The sequence below is a fragment of the Orycteropus afer genome, unplaced genomic scaffold (assembly GCF_000298275.1).
Source record: "Orycteropus afer afer isolate SDZICR_OR568_19922 unplaced genomic scaffold, OryAfe1.0 scaffold00410, whole genome shotgun sequence".
Classification (NCBI taxonomy): domain Eukaryota; kingdom Metazoa; phylum Chordata; class Mammalia; order Tubulidentata; family Orycteropodidae; genus Orycteropus; species Orycteropus afer.
The window spans coordinates 1075066-1086126 of NW_006921997.1; the positions used below are offsets into that span (position 1 = coordinate 1075066).

The 11061-nt window shown below is 37.6% G+C and overlaps 1 protein-coding gene across 1 annotated transcript; it reads right to left on the reverse strand.

The window, feature by feature from the left end:
• Positions 1-6262: 6262 nt before the first annotated feature.
• LOC103208075 (olfactory receptor 13C4) lies at positions 6263-7258 on the reverse strand. Its single transcript, XM_007953753.1, has one exon. The coding sequence runs from the start codon at positions 7256-7258 to the stop codon at positions 6263-6265; it is 996 nt and encodes a 331-aa protein (XP_007951944.1).
• Between the last annotated feature and the right edge of the window lie 3803 nt (positions 7259-11061).

Genomic DNA, 11061 nt, shown 5'->3' on the forward strand with positions numbered 1-11061 from the left:
CTCCTCAATTTGAGTCATGCCACATCAGCATATGGAGGTCCTGAAAGACTTACTTTATCCATATCTTAAAGTTTGGTTCTACTCTAATGAGGCAGCTCTTTCCCAGTCCTATTTTGAGTGCATAATCAGAGTAAGACCAGCCTTACTGATATGGATAAGGTAAAGCTTTCTAGACCTCTGTTAAAGATGACCCATGTAAGACCAGTATAGCTGGATGAATACCTCTACCTGCATGAATGACTGGATGAGTGGTCCCTAGAAGACCCACCATTTGCCGCTGAAACAACCCCTGAAAGAACAGACAACTGGATGCTCTCTGCTGTCTGGTGACCACACTCTAGGATAGGCTTTTTTCTGAAGACTCTGGGTCAGAATACACTTTCAGTCTCCTTTAAGTTATTGGAATCCTATTCCTTGCTGTTGTAGACTGGGGTCCCCATTTCCTCACTAGGTCTCAGACAAGGTTGGCTCTCATTTATCATGTAGCCTCACTCCTCATCACATGGACCTCGGCATCTTCAAGTTCAAGAGCTCATTGAATCTTTCTTGTGCTTCTAATTTCTCTGACTTCATCATCTGGGATCAGCCAGAGAAAATGCTCTTCTTTTGAAAGTTGTATGTGATCAGATTCAGCCAAAAAAGATAATCTCATATTTGTCAATCACAGGAGTAATACCAGTGTGTGAAAGTCAGTCATGGGGGCCCTTTTAAATTCTACATATTACATCATATATATTAGGATAGATGATCAGAAAGAGCAGAACGTGTCAACAGTTCAAATAAGTAGAGATTGTGAAACTATATTTTCAAATCACTGTATGGCATAAATTAATAAACACTTAAGCTTGATATTTGAAAAATTTAGAAGTAAAAAAAATTACATTCTATTTGGATACAAGATGGAGGAAATTAAAATTGGAATGGCACACTATTGAAAATAATAAGATACATATTAAAAATTTTAAATATTCTTTTAAATGTGTTAATTATAAAATGGTATATAAACACAGAAGCTACCTAACTGCTTTAAGAAAAACATATAAAAGGTATTTTAAAAGTTAAGCAAAACAGAAGAAATTAATAACACCAAATACCTGCAAGTTCTGGTAGCACAGTGCCTAAGGCACTTGAGTGCTAACCAGAAGGCTGGCGGTTCAAACCCACCAGCCACTCCTCAGAGGGAAGGTTGGGCAATCTACTTCTGAGTGATACTGCCTCAGAAACCCAAGGAGGGTTCCTATGAGTCAGTTCCGACTTGACGGCACACAACAACAACAACAACAGGTTATCTCTCATGATCCCATTGAACATTTTCACAGAGACAAACAGACTTGCATGGAAAAGAAAGGGGTATCTCGTGGCAAGTTTAAGACTAATGTGAAACCAAGGATACAGTCCTGAATACAAGCAAGATACAAAGCATGTGTGGTTTGAGATAGCTATCTTTGAAAAACATGGTTTTCTTCAGTAAACTTAAGTGAAAAGGAAGGGAGACGCAGATGTGAGAGGTGAAGCAGAAAGAAGCGATAAAGGTCAGATTTGGGTCCTGCAAAACAAAAAGGACCACAGTATCAGAAGGCAGACAATTCCTTCCCACTTAGCCAAACTAGACTGAGCAGGGGGAAAAGGAAGTGGAGGAGGAGAACAGTCAAAGAGCTCTGAAGGCAAAAGGTGAAAATGGCTTCAGCAAACTTGTGCTGTTATAGGGTTCCGTCTATCTCTGCAGCAGCAGAAGATGAGGAGGGAGAAGATGTAGAAGCACTTCTTTAAAGAAACTCCGCTTCATAAAGCAGACAAAGAAGACACTCCTGAATTACAAATTTTGCAAACCATCCCAAATTATGAAACGAATAAATGTAAGTATACTGTATCAAAGCTGCTATAAAATGAAATAGCAAATGAGAATCAAAATATCTCACCCGATGAAAATCTCCCAACTTATCTTCCCTGCAAAAAAAAAAAAAAATCATGAAAGCTGTAACACACAACTATAAATTGATATAAATACCCTCAAACAAATATTTGGGAGAAGTTCAAAACCACCTTGGATCATAAATTCAAAAATTAAAAAGAAACTAATAAAACAGTGTATCAGAAAGAAATAAAAAGAGACTTGCCTGAATTCAGGAAATAATAAGAGGTAAAAGACAAAATCATCTTAGGAATGAAGACTAATCAAAGGTATTTAATGTAAAACAGAGAAAACAAAACTTCAAAGATATTGAAGAGAGGTAGTGAAACAATCAAGAAAATGAAAATAAGATGCAAAAGTGTTAGAGAAAATGGTTGAAATGGAACACAAGCAAAGAAGGAAAAATATATCTAAAATTTTAGTCTCTAAAAATGAAAACCAAAGAATAGAATCAATATTAAAACTGAAGTCTAGAAATACTTTCTGTAAATGAAAGAACTGAAAGTGTTCACTGAGTTCCTGGAAAAATTAACACAGTATAATCAACTCTGAGACATGCCAGAAAGACAGAGTTTGAAGGTAATGACAAAAATGTTCAGATCCTCTCAGAAACAAGATTGGTAGCTGACCAGGGCAAAAGGTTAGTTCAGTATCATATCTCTCAAAAAGAACAGACAATGTAGGCAACACTGCATTTGCACCTCCAAAACAATCATGAAAATCACACTCAGAACAATAAATTTATATACAGTCAAGATGCCCTTCAAATATTAAGTCTACTGAAAAATAATTTTAAACATGCAAGATCCAAGGAATGCTTTATTCAAAATCCCTTCTTAGAATCAATGAGATGATAACCTTCATCAAAGTAAAAAGATGCATTCAATATACTTAATTATAGACCTCAGAATAAAGCAAAGATGGAAATGAGGAGGTAAGAATGCCACATAAATGCTGTGTGTTCTGATAAACTAAAAACGATGCCGCCAGAAATGCTAAGTGGGAATATCTACTTCTGGCCATAACTAAATAACTCAAACCAGCGTTGTTCTCTCACTACCAACAATTAGAAAACTGGACAGAATATAGTAAGTAATTTTAGATGTTGAACAAGCAAGTTAGGGCTAAGATTCCTGGAAGACAAGACTAAAATGAAAAGAAGCTTAGGATTACTTTTTAGACTTTGGTTCAGGGAAGAGTATCCTATACGGATCACAGTGGTCTCAGAACATTGAGGAAAGTTCACAGGGTTTAAGCAGTTTGAATTTACAGGGCAGCATTCTGGAGACAAAAAAAAAAAAAAAACTAGGCAGAGAAAAAGCTCCAGAAATGAACAAAGGGGTCCCATTAAGGCTGCTGCTGAGAACTCAGCCAAACATGCAGAAGGATGGAATTCCATGAGCCCAAAGAATTAACGGTGACTTATAAGCCAAAACCAAAGCTCACGGAAGTTTGGGAGACATTTGATCTCCAAGCAACCAGAATAGAGGATCTTCACTGAGTATTCAAGGAACTTAGGAAAGGTGCATGAATCGTCACAGACTAGTAAGGCTGAACTAGCCCTAGAGCAGAATTTCTCAACTGCACTCCTACGGGTATTTTGGGCAGCCAACTCCTTGTTGTGAGGATCTGTCCTGTCCTGTGCACTGTAGAATATTTTCTACCCAATAAATTCTATAAATTTGCCTTTTCTCCCTTAGTTTTCCAGACATTGTATAATGTTCTTGGAGAAAGATTAAGTGCCCCAATTTTAGAGAGAATCATACCCACTGTTCCGGAGTAATACAACTCTAGACTTTGCCTCACAAAGCTACACACATGCCTCAAAATGACAAATCAATCTGCAAGTAACAGCCTGCCAGAACGTATCAGGCACTCTGGAAAGAGAGTCCACAAAATCCAGCACTCACAAACAAAATGAAGCATGTCCAACACAAACCTAAAATTACTAAAAACGCAAAGAAGAGGGGCAATTTGTCTCATAATGCCATTTTTTTCTAATTTCAGAAATAGACTCAGAAATGATAGAGATAAAGGAATTAGCAGACAAGTCAATATCAATGCCCACAATTTAGAGAAAAACAAGAACATAATGAAAAGAGAATGTGTTGAATTGATGTAGGCTTTGCTGTATATATTCTCCATCACAACAACAAAATAAATAATTCTTTTTAAAAGTTATTTTTCAAAAGAACCAAAAAATAACTTCTGCAGATGAAATATACAATAAATTAAATCATAATTTTACTAGGTGGGATTAAAAGGATATTAGACAGTGCAGATGAAAAGATAAGTAAATGTGAAGACATAACAACTTTAATTATCCACAATAAAACTAAAAGAGAAAAAACAAAAATATGAACAACCTATAGGAAATTACAAGCAGTACTACATACATCTAATTGCTAACCCGCTAGTAAAGAGAGGAGGAGGACCAAAAGTGTGAAAATTAATGGCCAAAAATTTTCCAAATTTGAAGACACGCACAGATCCAAGAAGCTCACCAAACCACAAAGAATATAAACACACACACACATGCACATACACACACAATCACTACAGTATAGTAAACTTGGTGAAAATCTGCTAAAGGAAAATCTTAAAAGCAGCCAAAGAAAACATTGCAGATAGAGGATTAAAGGTAATAATGATGGGCAGACATGTCACTGGATGCAATGAAACCTGGAAAAAAATGCAACAATACCTTTAATGTGCTGAGGGGGAAAAAAAAAATTTCTCTCAACCTGGAATTCTACATGCTACAAAAATTCTGGTTTGTGTGTGTGTGTGTGTGTGCGTATATGCATGACTCATTTATTCAAGAATATTTATTGAGCACCTACAGTGTGTCAAGCACCACTCTGGGATCTGAGGACTGAGGACTCAGTAGTAAAAAATACACACACTTACTTAGCTCTGGTAGCATAGTGCCTAAGGCACTTGACTGCTAACCAGAAGGCTGGCAGTTCAAGCCCACCAGCCACTCCTCTGAAGGTAGGTTGGGCAATCTACTTCCGTAGTGATACTGCCTCGGAAACCCAAGGAGGGGTCACTATGAGTCAGGGCCTAATCGAGGGCACATAACAACAACAACAACTGCTCCAATATAAAACCACTTGCTATTTGGCCTTTTTGCCCTGGCTCTTGAGCACTGCCAGGTAACCAACATTTACATGGATTGGGGAGCTCCACTTTGTAGCTGACCTTTACCAAGATTAGCTGGGGGTGCCCCACACAGCCTGATCTTTACACAGATTGGCTGGGAAGTCCCCCATCAAGCAGCTGACATTCATCCTGATTGTTTCGGCAGCCTTCGTTGTAATTGACAAGGAGCCTTGTTGAAGCAAAAATAAAGGTGAAATATGAAATTGGACTTTTTCAGACAAATAAAAGCTGAGATAGATCATAATAAATAGGACTACATTTTAAAAAGTAGTTCTGCAAGTGGTCAAAAATTCTATCAAATGAAAAAATGATTCCACATGAAAGAATGAAATGTGTTGGAAATGGTAAATGAGACAGACCTTATCTCAATTTCTTAAAAGATAATTGACAATTTAAAGCCAAAACAATAACAAAATTTTGTAGAATTTCAGCATATATGAAAGTAAAATATATGGCAACAATATCACTAAAGAGGAGAGGGGAAATGAAAGCACATTATTATAAGTTGATATATTATTCATGATACGATACAAAATTATTAGGAGATAGAATATTATACATGAAAAGGAAAGGCCATACCTCCTACAGCAACCAATAAAAATTTGTTTTTGAAGAGGTATAAATAATAAGCCAACCATGAATATAAAATGGGATTCTACAAAATATAAAAATGATAAAAATAATAATGAAGGAAAAGAAGAAAAGGGGAACATAGAAGACACAAATAGAAAAAAAAATGATAGACAAATCTAACTATAATTGCATTAAAATAAATGATATTTACATAACATAACATTTAATTCACAAGCCCAGCAATTAAATGGCATGAATTATCAGACTGGATTTAAGAACTGTCTAAAAGAAGTCCACTTTAAAATACAGATACAGATAGGTCAGAAAGTGCTTCCCTGCTTTCCTATTTCTAGGCTTTTATGTGATGTTTTCTACTATGCTGCCAAAGAGCACACTAGAAACACGCACTTCAGACATCTACAGGGTAACATTCTAAAGGAAGTCACAGAATTTATGAGATCTGGATCAGAACCTGAGGGACGCCGTTTACACCAGAGCACAGTTTTCAGCAATTTAGCTGAAGAGGCCTAGTGAAGATAAAATTAAAGATCTGTCTTCCTAACTATGGTTTCCCTAAAGAAGGTCCTCAATAATTGACCAATGATGCCATCTCTATTTTTTATACATGAAGTTCCACATTTTTCTTTTGGTCTTATTTTTAAAAACTTTTCGACTCAGCAAATATTTCACAGCAGCTTTTACATCCTTATTTCTTAAGCTGTAAATTATGGGATTCAACATGGGGGTTACTACCCCATAAAACACAGACATAAGCCCCTCTGAAGCTTGCATCTTATTTTCCCCAAGCACATCTTGGGACTTGGGTTTTGCATACATGAAGAAGATGGTACCATAGAATATGATCACCACAGTCAGATGTGCTGAGCAGGTGGAAAAGGCCTTGAGCCTTCCTGTGGCTGAGTTCATTCTTAAGATCGTATAAAGGATGAACATGTAGGAGAAAAAAATGACCAGAAGTGGAAGAACCAGGAAGGCCATATTTGATACTGCTAGGGTAGTAATGTTGAGAGAGATATCAGCACAAGCTAATTTTAAGACAGCTAATATTTCACATAAGAAATGATTAATAATGTTATTTCCACAGAAAGGCAACTGCATGGTAAGAACTGTTTGCACGATTGAGTTGACTGCACCTGAAAGCCAAGAAACAGAAGCCATCAAGACATACACCAACTTACTCATGATGATGGAGTATCTCAGAGGGTTACAGATGGCCACATAGCGATCAAAAGCCATCATGCCAAGGAGCAAACACTCTGTTGACCCCATTGCAAATCCAAGGAACATCTGCACTGCACATCCAGAGAAGGAAATGTTTCTTTTCTTTGAGATTAAGCTCACCAGTGTTGAGGGGACAGAGGAGGATGTGTAGCAGATATCCAGGAAAGAGAGGTTGCCCAGGAAGAAGTACATGGGAGTGTGCAGACGGGAATCAAAGATGCTTGCCATGATGAGAACACCGTTGCCAATTAGAATCACTAGATACATCACTAGAATCAGAACAAAGAAGATGACCTCAAGCTTCGGGTACCCAGAGAGACCCAGAAGAATGAATTCTCTCACAAATGTCTCGTTAATGTTGTCCATGTCTCAGTGTCAGGATGTAAAAGGAAGACCCAACATGAAATATTTTCACTTCCAAGCAACAAATGTACCAAATAAATTGAAAAAAAGAAAAATATTATTCTAGAGTAAAGTAGGAGTATTTTCTTTGAAACTCTGTCATCAATTATCTCCAAGAGTGTATATGACTAGAATACTGTAATACTGGGACATAGAGAGTTTCTATCTGTAGAGATTTACCAATGATCAGAAGAAAATTCAGAGGCAACCTTCCCTGCTGTTTAGGACTGGATCTTGATTTGAGGTTTCCAAAAACCCTAGAACTATAGACAACAAACCTGACTTCTTCATTTAGTCAGGTCCAGGCGAAGGACACGGTTAGGGTGAAAGACAGCAAGGGCTGGAATTTTGATTCAGTAAGTACATAGATGTTCAAAATCTTAAATCAGCTTTGAATCTCATGCATGTTTGTCTCATTCACATTTGCTTGAGACTTTGGATCTCTTTTCAGTCATTTTCATTGTGTTTCTATAAGGCAGATGTTTGATCACAGTAAATTAACTCAGTATACTGTAATTTAACAGTTGTTCAAAAGCGTAATTAGTCACTGATCTAGTATTCACAGCCCACTCTTACTAATTTTTTTGTCTTCTATGACAAGACCATAGCACAGACCACCTCTGAATGTATGTGGTGGAAAATCCCTGGAAAACAGTATTTTGTCTCATTTTATTTGTTTTCTTCCATGGCTTCAGAATTATTCTTGATCATTTGTTTAAGTCAACCTGAGAAAACAGTAATAATGTTTAAATAAATGTGTGTCACACTTGGTACTTTACAATATTTGTATTATTCTTCTCGTTATTCCTTCTTTTTCAAATTTGAAAGATAGTGTGGTCAACTTTATCCAACTTATCAGTAAAAAAGTGGAGCTTGAAGCTCAGATTCTTTCTAATAAAAGGTAGAGCTCTCTGGGGGTATAACACCAGAAATTATTATAGCTTTTTCCCCCCACCAAATAATATCCAGAAATTTTGGCCTTGGTGAAGTAATTAAGTGGATAAAATATTTCAGTGTTTCAAAACTCTCAAGTGCATCTATCACCTGGGAATCTCGTTAAAATGCAGTTTCTGTTTTAACAAGTCTATGATACCACCTTGGAAAACCAAGGAGGGGTAGCTATGAGTCGGGGCCAACTCGATGGCACATAACAACAACAATAACAACAGGGTAAGGACTAGGACTCTGCATTCCTAATAAGACACCAGCAGATGCTGAAGTCTCTGCTATGAGGCCACACTTTGAGTAACAAAATGTTGGTTCAACTATGGTAAATCGATAGACCCTCCAGATGTTTCTGATAAAATTATATTTTCTTTTCCTTGGTTCAAGAAACTGGAAAATGATGAAGAAAACCTTTTTTCTGTGTTTTTCAGCAAAGACCAGGTTACAACTTGCTATTCAATACTCTTCAGAAAATAAATATTTTGAAAGAAAAAATTTTATAAAAGGATAATCTTTTGCTGGATTACTTACATATGTGTAGGATTTTACTGATATCCTACCTTGGGTCCAGTCCTGTCCCAAGAACATAGGATGAGCAAAGAGCACAAGGTGATTGCCACCCCAAAGTTCACAGTTCAGCAAAGGAAACAGGAAATATGCACAGGTGCAGTTTGAGACAGAACATAATTAAGTTGTGAGGTCAGGGTGAATATTAGAAGCACAGATGGAGTGGGTTCATGAGAAATACACAAGTCAAGACAGAGTTCAGGAAAAATTTCAGACTTGGGCCAGATATGGAAACATGGAAAGGACTAGACAGGTTTCGAAGAGGAGAAAGGAAGAGGGTCACCCCAGAAGGGAGAACATCAGATTGACAGTACCTCCTTTTCATGGAAGAGAGTTTCTGTGGGGAGTGGTGAAGCACATTTGAAAACTTAAGTGAGGTAAGGGTATACATAGGTCCAAAAGTTAGGTGGAAAAATTGACACTTCCTTCTGTAGGGAAGTGGTCCATTGTTTGAAAGCAGAGTTTTCAACCTCGTGATTTCAGTCATATGAGCTAATTGCAAGCAAATATCTGGCACATAGGAAGACACCCTCCAAACTTGATATCAAACACTATGGTTTTAGGTGGCTCTTGATCAGAAATGTGACACAATGAATTAAGAAGTTTAGGTTAATGGTCATCAGTAATTGGTACAAGCATATTCGTCTTTCCATAATCGCTACAGTTTTCGGATTAATCACAATTGTAAAGTTAGCCTTCACATTTAAGAATGTCAGCAGAGCCACATTTCACCACTCTCACACTCATTTTTGTTGTATGGTGGTAGTTGTGACACTTTCTCTACAGTGTATACTGGCTTAGAGTGCAAAGCCAAGCTCAAAAGAGGGATTCTCACTACAGAAAAAAAATCATTTAAAAAAAATTTTTAAAGTAAACATTTCAACTTTTATGACAGAGACAAGTGAGGGACCGTTGGATTCACATTTTAGAGATGATGAAAAACTCTTTTCATTTATTCACACAACTTTTATTGCAGGGTCCTATGTGCCATATCCACTCCTCGGAAGGAAGGTTGGGCAATCCTACTTCCGTAGTGATACTGCCTCGGAAACCCAAGGAGGGGTTGCTATGAGTCAGGGCTGACTCAACGGCACATAACAACAACAACAATGTGCCATATATTTGCTTGAGGTTGGCTGACACGACCAAAATCACAAGGCTAACCATGAGCAGAGCCAAGAGCCAAAGCCCGTGCTCTTTCCCTCACTGCCCTGCCTACCAGCTTTAAAATCTGTGTAGAGATCATGTGTCAACCAAGGAGAATGGTCAGCGAGAGCCACAGATAAATTAGATCCTATAAACAAAACTTGATTGTACCTTGTTATCAGTGTATAAGGAGGATGGCTGATTCTTGTGTACATAGTCCTACTTATCACGGAGAAATCTCAGTGCAGTGGGACTGAATTATATCTTTCAGAATACTTACTGTGAAATAATTCATACTCACTCAAAGGACTTCTGATGAGAAACCAAAGTTCCACCCAAAGAGGGTACAGAAAATGGTGAGGGGATGCCTTGGATCTGCCCAGTCATACATGCGAAAGGAAGAAAAACAGCAAAGATATTGACTTACTAGGAACATGTCAAAGTTCCAGTTTGACACCTTTCAGTTCAGACATGGAGAGCCTGTCACGGCAACACACCTTAAAGCACTTAAACTGTTTCTCCCTGCCACCTGGTCCAAGTCTTCCCTTGTCAGGCAGAAATCCCCTAGTCAATTCATGGCAATTGAGTCAGGCCTTCTCCAAGTGCCTTAAAGGTTATCTTGCATGTTTGTGATATAACAAAATACTTGGGGGAAAAGCTTATCTATCTTATTCATCTGTTTTCAGCTAGGGCCTAACACAGCAGCTGTACACAATAGACCAGCTTCAGTTGAGTAGATAAAAGTTTACTTTCTAGGATGTTAAGCTACTTCCCAGTGTAGTACTTATGAATCCATTGATTAGGACAAAGGAAGTCTGGTGCTGTGGTGGTTAAGGCATTCAGCTGCTAACCAAAATGTTGGTGGTTTGAACTTACCAGCCACTCCACAGAAGAAAAATGAGGCAGTCTGCTTCCATAAAGATTTACAGCCTTGGAAATCCTATGGGGCAGTTCTACTCTGTCCTATGGGATCAGAATGAGTCAAAATCATCTCACTGGGTGTTGGTTTAGGAGAGCCAGTTACCTTTTCTTAAAATTTATGTTGGCAATCTCAATGAAGTTTCAACAAATAATGCCAGTTTCCATAGATGAGGATGAGTAAATATCTG